Source organism: Magnolia sinica, chromosome 19 (genome assembly GCF_029962835.1).
Source record: "Magnolia sinica isolate HGM2019 chromosome 19, MsV1, whole genome shotgun sequence".
Lineage (NCBI taxonomy): Eukaryota > Viridiplantae > Streptophyta > Magnoliopsida > Magnoliales > Magnoliaceae > Magnolia > Magnolia sinica.
This window is the reverse complement of record NC_080591.1, coordinates 23,892,230-23,907,378: the sequence shown is the minus strand read 5'-3', so window position 1 is coordinate 23,907,378 and position 15,149 is coordinate 23,892,230. Positions and strand designations below refer to the sequence as shown.

At 39.9% G+C, this 15,149-nt stretch overlaps 1 protein-coding gene across 3 annotated transcripts in view; it reads right to left on the bottom strand.

Annotated features, from left to right (window-relative positions):
- Nucleotides 1-15,149, bottom strand: part of LOC131235191 (ABSCISIC ACID-INSENSITIVE 5-like protein 4) — a 49,879-nt gene that overhangs the window by 18,148 nt on the left and 16,582 nt on the right. For 2 of the 3 annotated variants that reach the window (XR_009165976.1, XM_058232332.1), the window contains exon 3: nucleotides 11,521-11,550. The exons of the other annotated variant lie outside the window; for it this stretch is intronic. Coding sequence is in view for 1 of the 2 variants with exons in the window: in XM_058232332.1 (XP_058088315.1) it covers nucleotides 11,521-11,550 (30 nt within the window). In the remaining variant the exon portion in view is untranslated. The remainder of the gene's footprint in view (nucleotides 1-11,520; nucleotides 11,551-15,149) is intronic. 3 annotated transcript variants of the gene reach the window in all.

Genomic DNA, 15,149 nt, shown 5'->3' with positions numbered 1-15,149 from the left:
TCCCATGATTTTGATGATGACATGATTAGGGAGACGTGCGCCTTGCTTGATACTGCACCGGTACTTGAAGTTAACCGGTGGAGGCCACAATTTGAAGAATTGCCATAAATCGATGTAGTGCCTCTACCGTCTAACCTCAAGCCGCCGAAGCTTGACCTAAAACCTTTGCCCTCTAATTTGAAATATGCTTATTTAGGTCAAGATGAGACATACCCGGTAGTGATCTCTGCCCACCTGGAGAAAGAACAGGAGAGTATGCTCATATCTACTCTCATTGAGCATAAAGGAGCCATGGGATGGACGATAGCGGACCTCAAGGGAATCAATCCATCGATTTGTACTCACCGCATATATCTTGAGGATAATGCAAAAACCGCTCGACAACCATAACGTAAACTAAATCCAAACATGAAGGAAGTGGTTAAGGCCGAGGTTCTTAAACTATTGGACGCGGGTATCATATACCCTATATCTGATAGTCAATGGGTGAGTCCAACTCAAGTGGTCCCTAAGAAGTCCAGAATCACCATCGTAGCCAATGCTAATAATGAACTCATGCCAACTAGAGTCACTACTGGTTGGAGAATGTGCATTGACTACAGGAAGTTGAATACCATCACGAGGAAAGACCACTTTCCTTTACCATTCATTGATCAGATCCTGAAAAGGTTAGCTGGTCATTCCTATTACTGTTTCCTTGACGGGTATTCGGGCTACAACCAGATAGAGATAGCCCCTGAAGACCAGGAAAAGACCACATTTACATGTCCCTACGGCACCTTTACCTACCGAAGGATGCCATTCGAACTATGTAATGCCCCTGCCACCTTTCAGCGATGTATGCTTAGTATCTTTTCTGATATGGTGGGGCAATATCTAGAGGTCTTCATGGACGATTTCTCTGTTTACGGTCCATCTTTCAGCAAGTGTTTGGAAAGTCTTAAATGTGTGCTGAAAAGATGTGAAGAAAAGAACTTGGTACTTAATTGGGAGAAGTGTCATTTCATGGTTCAGAAGGGAATTGTCCTTGGGCATATCATCTCGTCCAAGGGAATCGAGGTAGATAAGGCAAAAATCGATCTTATCTCTAACCTACCTCCATCCAAGAACATCAGAGACGTGCGATCCTTCTTAGGACACGCAGGATTTTACAGGCGATTCATAAAAGACTTTAGTCTCTTGTCTCGTTCTTTATGTAATCTTCTTCAAAAGGATGCTCCGTACGAGTGGACTGAGCAATGCCAGGAAGCTTTCACCAAGCTTAATGGCACGTTAACCACTACACCTATTATGCAGCCACCCGATGGAGCCTTCCTTTTGAGCTTATGTGCGACGCTTCTGATTATGCTCTTGGAGCGGTTCTAGGCCAGAGAAAAGATAAGAGACCCTACGTCATCCATTACGTGAGTAGGACTTTAAATCCGGCCCAAGTGAACTACTCAACTACGGAAAAAGAACTCTTAGCCGTAGTGTTCGCCTTGGACAAATTTAGGTCCTACCTGATCGGATCCAAGATCATTATCTATACAGATCATGCGGCACTGAAGTATCTTCTTTCTAAGAATGATTCTAAGCCCCACTTGATACGATGGATCCTTCTACTCCAAGAATTGGATTTGAAAATTAAAGATAAAAAGGGAGTAGAAAACGTTGTGGCCGATCACCTTTCTCGCCTTAATACCTTTGATTCCCTTGAGACGACCCATATCAACAACATGTTCCCTGATGAACAACTGTTCAGAGTCTTCCATTCACCGTGGTTCGCTGATATTACTAATTATCTTGCTACAGGTGCCATACCGACATAGTGGACTGCGCAAGATAAGAAGAAATTCTTCACCGAGGTGCGCAACTTTTTCTAAGATGATCCTTATTTATTTAAATATTGCCCAGACCAAATCCTAAGGAGATGTGTACCAGACGATGAGCATCAGAGCGTCATCTCTTTCTGTCACTCACAGGCCTGTGGTGGTCACTTTTCTGCTAAAAAGACCACGGCCAAGATTCTGCAGTGTGGCTTTTATTGGCCCACTATGTTTAGGGACACTCATGAGTTTTGCAAAGCTTATGAGCGTTGTCAGAAATTGGGAGCATTGTCCTGTCAAAATATGATGCCTTTGAATCTCATCCTTATCATTGAAGCATTTGATTGCTGGGGCATCGATTCATGGAACCCTATCAGAAATTGCAAGCTGAGATTTCTAATAGGAAAATTAAACACATTTTGGAGAAAACGGTTAACCCTGATCGTAAGGATTGGTCAATCCGATTGACCGATGCCTTATAGGCATACCGTACTGCCTTTAAAACCCTTATTGGAATGTCTCCCTTTAAACTTGTCTATGAAAAAGTTTGTCACTTGCTTGTGGAGCTGGAACATAAAGCGTACTGGGCGATCAAAAATCTTAATTTCAATCTGAACAACGCTGGCTTACTACGCAAACTTCAATTGAATGAACTTGAGGAAATCCGGAATGATGCGTACGATAATTCGAGAATTTACAAGGACAAGATGAAAGCATTTCATGACCAACACATTTTACGAAAATCATTCACGCCTGGTCAGAAGGTCCTTTTGTACAATTCTCGATTACATCTCTTTCCGAGTAAGCTTCGATCTCGTTGGACCGGCCCTTACATTGTTGTTACTGTTTTTCCTCGTGGGACCGTTGAGATAAGAGATCCCGATAATGGCAAAGAGTTTAAAGTCAATGGACATCGATTGAAACCATTTGTCGAGAAATTTGATTCAGAGGACATGTCTATGCCCCTGACTGCTCCTGTTTACCAGGATTGATCTCCTAGTCTGATGGAGGTATAGGTAAGTTTATCACTTTCATAGGACTAGGGTAGTTACTTTATTTGTCTGGCTGAAGACAGTAAACTTAGCGCTCCTGGGAGGCAACCCAGTTCTTCATTTCATTTCATTTTTATCATTAGTTAGTTCAATGTTTGTGGGTAACATTACTGCAAACCCTCACGAGACTACAACTCGTCCACTAGGGGCAACCTAGGGGTTTAAAGGCTTGTTGCATACACGAAATGCAATCGAGAGCACCTATGAAAGTGGTATGGGTAGGATTTTATTTTTGTTATTTTTGTGTTGCCTTCTCTCTCGTGCTGACCGACGCCCATGTTGCGATCTCTTGGAAAGTGTCTCTCGATTTATCATCCAGGTATTATCTTCCCATCACTTCATATTTACTTTTCGTTGTCCCAAGTGCATTGCATGCTCATATCTTTTACATTGAGGACAATGTAGATTTTAAGTTGGGGGTGGGAGATTAGGTGACCTAATCAGCATTTTCTTGATCTTGAACAAAAATTGTGAAAATTTTTTTAAAAAATTTTTAGGATTTCTGATGAATTCGAAGTGATTTTGACGGCCATCTAGGGCACTTAGAATTTCAAGATGCGTGGTGTTGGTACTTTATGACTCTTGGATTCAGTATCTATTAGATTTCACAGTTAAATTTAAATTGTTAGTCCATGGTTAGAGGTTTTAAACATTGATTGAGTCATGATTTCACATGTCACATTTCGCTTACACATTAAGATTTCAGTTTGATACTGAAGAGTTAATTTGGTGATCAATAAGCATGGAAGGAACCATCTTGAAAAATTGCCCGTCATGATCAATTGAAAGGAAAAGATACCGTTGAAAGAGGTTAGGCAAGGACTCTTCACTATAGGTTTGCTCCCTATACGTGTGGATTTCATTCCCTACGGATAATACGTAAAAAGGTTTGAGTATGCAATCTTCACCATAGGTTTGCTCCCTATAGGTGAGGATTTGTTTTGGTATTACTTTTAATTAAAAAAAAAAATCAAAAGCTGAAGGAATGAAAAGATGATCTTCGAGGCAAGTTTTGGTTATCATGGACTCTCTTACTGGTTACCAATGATATCCTGAAACAGAGAGTTGCGTATTAATATTAAAAGCCGAGATTACACTATACACCTGTGGAACTCAGTGTTTAGGATTGTTCTAATTGAGGGACTAATACTTTGAACTCGACTATGAAGTTATCATGCGCTCGAGTCCAAGAGATGGTAATGCCCAACATTCATGAATCTTAGATTTTTCGTATCTGAATCGTTTTTCAAAATATCACTCGGTTTCACAAGAATTGGCTCGTAGTTCTTAAACTTATTTTTTTCGGCATACCTTGCTCGGGACTAGCAAGATGCTGGTTGGGGGTTGTGTTGAGGGTCAAATATTGTATATTAGACCCCATTTATTAGCTGGATTTATGAGTATGATACTGTTTAACGCTTTATTTTTAATCATGTTGTGATGCAAGGTGAATTTACGAGCGTGGACTGGAAAGGACACTAAAAATATGAATTTAACTCGCTCGCATCACCAAGGCAGTGGATGGGACTTCCTGGGACCAAGATCAAGGATTTACACGCCAGAGATCCAAGAAAATTGAGAAACTGAAACTCAAGTGGCCTGAAAGTTAGCCAGAATGCAAGATCACAAGGTTTCCACCATCCGTTCGACTCGAAAATTCATACATGGACTGAGGACCATAAATTAACTGTACACATCGAAATTCAGCCGTTGGATCCTTGTGGAAACGTCCCAATGGTCAAATCAGTCCACAAAACATCGATCTGGGGCCCACCTGCTATCTGGATATGCTTCAGAATTGGTATCAACGCGTTAAATGAGATGAGAATACAGATGGACGAAGTAGATTTCTCATCAACATCACAGTGTGCCCTACACCAGTAGAGGTGTGCATATGGAGTGGCACGTTCGCCGCGCACCGAACACATCAGAGTCGGTCAGCATGCGCTAACCGACGTATCTCCCAGTCCGGCTCTTTCTCAAACAGCGTCCGCCCACGTCTTCCGTCGATTTTGCTTGTGGGCCCCACCCATCATCCATATCATGAATCTGAACCGTCCAAGGTGTTCAGGGAGGGGGTATTACCCTTGCCTAGATGGCATAAATACAGAAGATAATGAGGGTCACAATCCAGCCGTCCAAATGGAAGATGGACGGTGGACTGAACTAGCTTGTGGGCCACACCGAAATCAAACCAAAACTGTTCCTTCTAGAACGGTTTTTCGTCCTGAATCCAGTGGATGGTGTGGATGTCATAACAGAATTTAATCATGGGACCCGCAAGAAGCACAGCGGACGAAGTCCGTTCTCTCTGTTTGCGCAAGAACAGAGCTTGCGGACGAAATTTGTGGGCCACCATGGCCCATGATCCAAATAATCGGGATCGTCCATCAGGGGTAAAAGGGCCCTATAAATATGGCCTAGGTGTCGGAATTGCGGAATGAAGTGCTGATGGCTGTTGATATTCCAAAACGCAGAATAGACGGTGTAACAAAATAAACTGTGGGCCACCATGGTTTTAACCCAAAATCGATCAGGTCTGAACGGTTTTTCTTAAAAAATCCGGTGGACGGTGTGGATTTCTCAAAAGATAGCCAAAGTGGGCCCCACCGAGAGCATAGCGCAGCTCTTGTGCGTATGTTACGCACGTCCGAAAATTTCAGACGTTCCGGACAGTGGTGGCCCATCTCTGCCGATCTATTTGTTGATCCAGACCATTCAAGTTACAGATTCTGGGGTCTAAAGTCCTCCTAGGTGGTCGGATCGACCGGACTGGTTTCACTTTCATCGTGCACTCGATCCAAACGCAAGTCCCTTTTGCGCTTCTTTTGCTACGCACGCTGCTGCAGCACCTGGCTGCATAAGAAGCTGTCTAGGAGCTTTCCGCACCGACGCCAGCAGCCACAGGATTGCGCCTAATGCTTCTATAAAAAAGGAGGAGAGAAAAAGGGAGGGAAGAGGAGAAAAAGGAATTTTGGTAGGGACGTGGCTGGACGATTGGAAGGGAGAGAGAGAGAAGATAGAGAGTTTGTCTTTTTTTCTTTTTCTGATTATTTTATTTTGTTTGTTTTATTTTTAAGAGAATCAGCCATCCATGTCTGGCTGAACCCCTTAGCTAGGGCTAAGGGGTGAAGCTTGTAGCGTGATGGGAAGAATTTTATGCCTTTAATTCTTGTTTAAACTGAATGGATTTGGTATTGGATTGATTGTAAGGGAATGTTTTCAGTTTTTTAATGGTCTGTTGTGACTAAAATTATAATAGGTCTGCGATGGCTTTAAGCATGTTTCTTCATTTTTTTATGTTTATGATGTCAGGAAACCCTGTTGTTCACCATAGTCTCATGGGCATGGTCGGATGACGGTACCCTTCCTAACCCTCATAACATGTTGATTGGTTGGTAATTAGTTTAATTCTGTTGTTTACTTTATCTCTTAGGCATGGTTTGGTGATGGAATCTATTCTAATTCCTATACCTTTCATCTCTTGAAACTTATATCAGGTAAGTTCAGTTAATTTCCATGATTCTTGAAGCAGGCGTAAAGATCTCCCTGATCTCAACAAGTGAATCCTCTGAATCCCTAGTTTTCTTACCTCTAATTTCTCTTTAGTTTTAGATAATTTATTTCACAATTATTCTTTAAATGCTATTTGATCTTTTGCTAGTTCTAGATCTAGTTAGTTCCAGATCACGTACAAGTTTCAGTCCTTGTGGATTCGACCTCAGTCTTACCGAGTTTATTACTACATCACAACCCTATACTTGGGGAGTGAACAGGATGCGAGCTGGCCAGAAAGGAACAGATGATTAAGCAATTCTTCTGACGGTTGCTGGGTAAGGCCTTCATCACAGCAGACACATCTGGATGTTAGAAGAATGCCACAGGATTTTATGACACTGTCAACTGGGACTGCGTTCTTCCTCAATCTCCACATGAACAAAGAGATCTTTGACAACATTTTCGGAGGCCATTCCCATTTAAACCAAACTCCGCATTGGCTACTATCATGACACAACTCATATGCTGATTTGACTGAGAAATTACCCAATGGATCTAAGGGCCAAATGCATAAATCTGCGTCATCCGATAAACAAAAACCGGCTTGGAAGATAAAATCAATAATCTGCTGAGGGAGATAAGCAAAAACTGAGGACGGCGGGAGCAAGGCATTCAGACCCAAGACTTCGCAGACTTATAGCGATAGAAAACCATTAGGAATGGGCTTGTCAGCCCTGTTCTCCAGCGGGCCCAATCCTGCCCAGTTCTACTTCCAAAAAATTGCAAAATATCTCACTCCTTCAGACTCATCTAATAGTGAGGATGTTGGGTAAGCTAGACCCTGGGACAAGTTCGATATGGTGCTTAATATCTCGCATGGGAGGCAATCCATTGAGAAGGTCATCGGGCCAAATTTCTTTGAATTTACGTAGCAAGGGTTTTAGTTTCTCAAGAATGATGGTGAGCTCGAGTTCTTTCCCCTTTACAACTAGCACATAGGCTTTCCCTGTCTCTTTGTATTCCTCCACAAAGTACCGTATGGTTAAGAAAGAGTGTCCCTCCACTTTAGAAGTTTTCGGTGGCTCCTCTGGATCCATAGGGGATAGTATGGTTTTATGTTCGTTCTTAATGAAAATATTATACACATTATTCCATCATTTGAGTGGTATAACGATCGGATTTTCATAGTCGACCGAGTAGAATGTGACAGGCCTCTATGTCAATAACATTGCACACGACTTGATCTTTATAATATTTGCCAATTGAAAAAGATATAGTGCATTATTCAGTTACCTTCTTCTTGTTGACTTTCTTAATCTAACTAATCATATACAAGGAGGGATGATGCTCATTTTCAACTGCAATTTCTCCATCATGACCTTTGAGACGATGTTCTCGATACTACCATTGTTGATGATCACATCATAGACTTTTTAATTCACCATACACCTTGTTCGAAGGATATTATGTCGTTGTAGATGTACTTTATTCCTTGGTGTATACAATAGCTGTCTCATGACTTGCGACTCATCATGATCCTACGGAACCCAATTTGCTTTATCAGCTTCATCATCCACAGCATGCTCTAACTCATCATCTTCTAGGTCTTCTTTTGTGTTCTCAGAGTCACCATCATTAATGGTGAGATTTTCTGCTTATTACTGTGGGTAAGTGTTTGATAAGTGATCTGGTTGGCCACATCAATAGTAGTGGTCAGGTTGGCCAACTACAGGGGTTCGAGATCCTGCTCGGACCAGTAGCAGTGGTTGTTTCTATTTGGGGTCTTAATTGTCCACTTCCTGGCTCTCGGTTTGTGGGTGTAGGAGGTTGAGGTCATCTTCCTATAGGTTCTTTTCCCTTGGTCTGTGGAACTCCTTATGAAGCACTCACCGCGTCTACCCTAATAGTAGAATAGGTCCGTGTATTGGCGCTTGAGCTGCGCTTCCACTCGGGTGGCTAACTTGATCGTTTCGTTCATTGTCTAGCATCTAAACCCGATCCTAGATCACAACACGTAATTTACCATTGAATCGGGTGACTTGCTACGATTCAATTTCGACCAAATCGTTCTATGCCACCAATGGTAAAATTCTTCTGCATAATCTCTCACTAACCGACTACCCTGCTAATAATTTTGGTATTAATGGAACAATACCTGATCGTAGTCATTAGGGAGCAATCACGCGCGCATTAACTACTTCATCCACTGTCATGTGCGGATTAGTGCTTTTATCTATCTCGTTTATGTGAGCTAAAGTTGCTCCTACCAAGCTGAAGCTTTCCCCTTTAACTTATAAGCCACAAGCTTAATCTTTTTCCCTTCAACAACATCTATATGGTCAAAGAAGTGTTTAACTTCAAGCAACCAATTGAGGAAGTCCTCGATGTGGAGTTGGCCATTGAAGCCATGGACATTGATTTCATCCTCAAGTCTCAATCTGTCTGATCTACCTGATCGCCACCTCGTTTGGAACATTAAAGGATCATGTCGTCGATCTCCTCACTGCTACATCTCGCCTCCTCAGGCATGATCATATGATTCATTGCCTGCAACGCCATGCAATCAGCACAATTATGAATTTTAGCGCCTACCAAGGGCGGATCACCGCCACAAACACGGAGATGCCCTAAGGCCTCCATCATGCGATCGATGGCAGCCGGCAGCTCTTGCATGACCTATTGATTCTCTCATTGTGTCGCTTTCGAAAGCCGCGACTGTAAAGGAAAATTCCTTGAAGCACCATTCATGGGAATGTTACCCGACCCATCGTTAAAAGCCATAGATTTGAGGAGAAAGCCTCTCTCTCTCTGATAGAAATTGACGTAGGGAAGGATATGATCAGGTTGATGATCATCTTCTTCGATTGATAAATGCCTTGAATTCACAAGGTGCTCTTGAATCCACAAAAGAAAATCTTAAATCTACATAAGAAATTGAATTTCTAAGAAGTTTATGTTATAGCTGCTCACAAAATTGAGTTTAATACCTTTAAATAACCTTAAAGAAACCATAAAAATACAATCAAAGAGTTCTAATCAAATTAGGAAACAAATTCAGAAAATCGTGCAAATTTCTTGCAACCATCGACCTATCGTCGATAGCTTGAAACTTCCCAAAAGTGTCTAGAGATTTAAACCATAAATTCTATGATTTTCAACCTGTTGACCCAATCTATTGGTGTGTCGAAATGAATTTTGACTTGCCGACATGATCTGTCAGCCTGTCTAAACTGGTAGAAATCAGCTAACAAGAAATCTAAATTGCAAGTGGAATTTTGACCTGTTGACCAGATCTGCTGATCGTTCGAACTACATTGAGTATGTTTGATCTTTTTTGGCTTCTTTTCTTTGGTCCATCTTAGCCATGAATGAGTCTATGACTCGTTCTACATCAGATAATGAGGGAGAAGGAGACGCTGCGTCAGAGAAGTCAAGTGTTCTTCAACTGCGTTTCCACCTCCCTCTCCCAAATTCAAAAAAGATAGTACCTGCAACTAAGTAACCTGTGAGTGGAAAAACACCATCTTTCTTGTTACATTTCTTGCAAGCTTACCTAATACAAAGTTACATGTTAAGACTGTGTTACTTGTAAAATTTCTTCCCCAAACACCAACAGTGAGAAAATTACCTACCTATAACTTTCTTACATTTTACGGAAGTTACAGTCATCCGAACGGGCCCAAGTGATATCCGGTTGACTTCTTTTTTTCTTGAATACAATATACAGTGAGTTTCAGACACACCATACACATTACGTGCGCTCTTCTTCTTCTTTTCCACTCTCCCATGATAATTTTAGCACCCAAGTATTTTGAGGCAGATCGGAAATCTTCACACTTGGGTCAGCTAAAGGGGAATTCATGGCATGACCATATGACTAAATAGATGGATGGTCTAGATTGTCCATCTGATGGTCCAACCCATTTTGTAGGACTCATTCAAGTGGTTGTGATCATACAATCGTGGTAATTTTTGGGCCACGCCCGGTCCATGGTTAAACCCTCCTATCCAATGCTCATGGTGATCATAGGTGGGTCCTAGTTTGCCCCCCACATGAATTTGTAGTAGGGCATGGAGAATTCATTCCATCTAAGGTTTAAGAAAACGTTATAGCAAATAATATAGTCCGTTCTTGTGTATGTAACTCACGTGTTAACTTTGTGGTGTGTCTTAAAAAATAAAATTTTAAAAAAAAATTTTAAAAATAAAAATAAAAATTGATCTCCTATAAATCACCTGCACCACTCCTTAGTGGTACATGGCTTTTTTAGCCACAAGATACATGAAATGTTGTGATGCAGAGCTTTTTCGTCACAAAATGTATTAAATGGGAGAGAAAAAATGAATAAACATTTAATACGTCTTGTAGCTAAAAACTCCATGCACCATAATGAATGGTGCAAGTGCCTGTATGTGATCATCTCTCTCTCTTAGATAACAACATTAGTTTAGACTGAGTGCTCATTGAATCTGACTCTAAATAGGTGATGGATTGCACAAACGGGACGTCCACCTGTGCCTAGAAATGGAAATGTTAACTATCTAGAGTAAAAAAATCTTAGTGAAAGGGGATCCTTTTGGATCTCCTGAATCCCAAGAGAAGCGAACAGGTCGGCAGACGGGTTGGCTAAAGAGAGTAGTAAGATGCAATCAGACAAATCCTTCCAGGAGGTTTCCTCCCTCCCTTGGCTTATCAAGGGCCGTTTTCTTTTGGACAAAGCCGGTTTGGGCTCTGTTAGAGAGCTTCATAGTCACACCACTGTATAGGATATGATAGGCAAGCCTGTCCTTTTGCCGCAAGCCTGCCTGAATAGCCTAGTTGTATAAATTTTTGCCATATCAATGAAGTGTTTATTTAAAAAAATAAAAAATAACAACATTAGGTTATGGTATATAATGCCATTTTATTTGGCAAAAAATGAAGAATATTATTTTCACTTGGGGTCGATGACACATTCATTATTCTTATATTTACTGATATATATATATATATATATATATATATATATATATATATATATATATATAGAAATATATATCTATATATTTGGTAACAGTAAAGCGACAGCCATTGTGGGGTCAGAAACTGTTTTTTAAACACATGAACCCTGGTTCACAAAATAAAAATTAGTGCTGGGAAATAAAAGGGCAAAACAGCAGCATACCTTCTCTTTCAGCTTCTCGAGTAACTCATCCTGTGACAATAGAAGACACCACTTTTCATTAGTACTAGTTGTATGAGGTATATGTTATTTCCACCCCCTAAAATTGATATTCAACTTAATGAGGGTAATTTCATCATTGACAGTGCTGATTCCTAGTCCTCCTTGAACAAGAGACTCATATACAGCTATGATGACCATTTGAAAATTGGGCCATGGATGTTGAGGATGAAGTGGGCCACATATGCTTATTGAATAGAGGTGCGGTTGTATGGTACTGGGATGATGTGGGTCCCACGTCAATTTTTCATCCGATCTACTCCGTCCATTATGTTCTCCTCATAGAAACCTAAAATCAGGCTAATCCAAAGCTTTGGTGGGCCACAACGCAGGGAACAATGTAAAATCATGCCTATGACCTCTAAATTCATGTTGTGTGATCCACTTGGGTTTTGGAATGGCCTGATTTTGGTGTATACGTTTATCCTAGTGGGTTGTGTTTGATGAAATTTGATGCACAGTTGACGCGAGCCCCACACCACTTATGGTGGTAACGGTACCGATATCCAAATACAACGTGTGGGAAATTTGAATCGGATCTGAATACAGATACACCAGTATCAGATCCGAATCCAAATTTGGGCTGAAAGGAAAATCTGGTTTTAGGTCTGAGCCGATCTGTTGATTTTGGTATGTGATAATAGTCTGAGGAGGCTGTGCTGTGTTTGGGTTGGTCTTATTGCTGGATTTATTGCAGGGCCCCTTTTATCCTGAATCGGTTATTAAGGTTGCTATTGTGGTCCTGTTAGTGTTGGGTCACTAGTGATGTGGAGATGGGACCACATGTGTGGCCTATGTAATTTTTTATTTTTATATGTGTGTGGGGGTATTTTGGTCTTTTGGCTATGCAAGTAAAACAAAAGAAAATGACCTCTTTTGCTTACAGAGAGTTCTAGCAACATTTGAAAGTTTTTTTTCTTTATTTCTTAGAGAAAAAGAGGAGAATTAAGAACAGAGAAGTGATTTTGTAGAATAGGAAGAACAATAACTTCTACCACCAAAATTTTCACATCCAGGTTCGTGGAGGTCTATCCACAATGCCAATTTCTTCAATCTTCTCTAGGAGTTGTGTTGGGAGTTTTCTACAATCCCTAGTTGGTGATAAATTCCTTCTTTTATTATTGCTTGTAATCCACCTTTAAGTGATGTACTTTAGGTATCTTGATGATTGTACTTGTATTATATCTATTATAGTGGATTTGTATCAGACCAAATCTTTTGGTTTTTCCTTTTACATCGGACAGTTTTCTACGTAAAAAAATCTTGCTATCTTTTGCATTCTACATGTTTGATAATTTCTTGTTTGTATTAAAAGTGATTTTCATCATTTAAATCTTTTATATTGTCAATCTTATTGATTAGCGCATAGAAGAAAAACGTGTGTGGTTTCTCAACAAGCGGTATCAGAACTTGGAGTTGGTTCTAATTATTTCATGTGTGAATCATTGAGGTGAGCACAAGCCAAATGGTTAGTTTGTATGGAAACAATTTGATGAATTAGAAAGCCAAGATAGAAGATTTATTGTATTACAATGATTTGTACACACTCGCTAAAGGTTTCGGGGGAAACCGAAGATATGACTGATGTCGAGTGGAAGAAACTAGATTGAAAAGTCGTTGGGTTTATTTGGCAATAGTTGAATGATAATGTCTTTCATCATGTGTCTATAAAAATTAAGGCATAATCACTTTGGAAGAAATTAGAAGGGTTGTATAAGAGAAATACCGTGAGCAACAAGGTTTTATTGATTAGGAAGCTTATGAATTTAAAGTATAAAGAAGGCAGCTCAATTGTAGAGGATTTGAATAAAATTTGAAGTATTATGAATCAGCTCTCTACTATTAAGATGATGCTAGATGATGAGTTGTAGGCCTTATTACTATTCAATTCTTCACTTGACAATTGGAAGACCTTAAAGGTATCTGTAAGTAACTCTGCTCCATATGGAGTTGCTACAGTGAGTCAAGTAATCGGTAGTTTGTTGAATGAAGAAACGAGATGGAAAATTATGGGAAAAAGCAAAACTAAAAACCCTCACTACCGTAAGAAGTCAAGAGGCAGATCCAGTAAGAAGTCAAGAGGCAAATCCAAGTCAAGAAATGATGTTAACTGCTATAATTACAACAAGCTAGGCTACTACCAAAATGAGTATCAAAAGCTTAAAAAGGAGAAGAAGAAAGAAAAAGGAAATGAAAAGTAAGAAGAGAAGGATACGATTGTAGTTATTTTAGATAGTGATATTATTATCTTCTAGTGTTCTGAACAAGCATGCCTCAGTCTCACATGTCAAGACACAGATTGGGTGATTAACACCGGTGTCTCATATCACACTACTCCTAACAAAGACTTCTTCACCTCTTATAAGTCGTGAGGCTTTGGTGTTGTGAGGATGAGTAACAGTGGCTCTTCAAAATTTATAGGGATTGGTGATGTGTATGTTGAGACCGATGTTGGTTATATATTGGTTCTCAAGGATGTGAGACATGTACCCAATCTTCGCCTTAATTTAATTTATGGGAGAAGGTTGGACAAAGAAGGCTACAACAATCATTTTGGTTGCAGATAGTGAAAGTTTACAAAATGATATCTTGTAAGTGGTAAGAGGCAAGAGGTATTATACTTTATACAAGATATAAGCATAATTATGCATGGCCAAGGTGAACGCAACAAATAATGATCACCCGTGGTAAAGATGTCATCTATCCGGGTCATATTGGGTTTGGTTGCAAGCATAAAACTAGAGATTAAGCAACTACATGTCAAAACATCTTTTCCTTCATGATGATTTTGAGGAAGAAATATATATGGAGCAACTGGAAAGTTTTAAAGTCAAAGGCAATAAGCACATGGTTTGAAAGCTAAAAAAGAGCTTAAATGGGGTTAAAATAGGATTTAAGGCAATTATATAAAAAGTTTGACTCTTTTATTATGGATCATAGGTATAAAGGAACCGCTTCAAACCATTGTGTATTTACTAAGAAATTTTTTAATGCTGATTTTATTATTCTTTTACTCTATGTTGATGATAAGTTGATTATTGGTTAGGATATATAACAAAATTAACACGTTGAAAAATGATTTAAGCAAGTCATTTTCCATGACCCCCAAAATAAATTTTAGGAATAAAGATCTCTCATGATAGGAAAGTCAACAAGCTTTGGTTCTCACAATAAAGGTACATTGGGGAAGTACTAAAAATGTTCAATATTGATAAAGCAAAACATGCTAGTTCTCCACTTGCAGGTCACTTCAAGTTAAATAGTGAGCAAAGTCCTAAGGGTCTAACTCCTTTTATTATGTGGAAAATATGGCTAAGCCATAATGCCGCTAGATTTGAGCGCCATGAAATGTCGGCAAATAATATCATTGCCAAAATCAATCAATGGCTGAAGGAAGTTAGATCTTATCTTCCTCAAGGTGACAAGAACTCCCTTTCAGAAATTGTTTTCTTGCAATCTTCGGGCCTTTAAATAGGTCAGTCGGAAAGGTTTGAGAGCACTACCATTGTCAAGTGGCAGTAGCGTCCTTGGCGTTTGCTCAAGCTCAAAATGGGTGATTCTTCCTAAGGCAA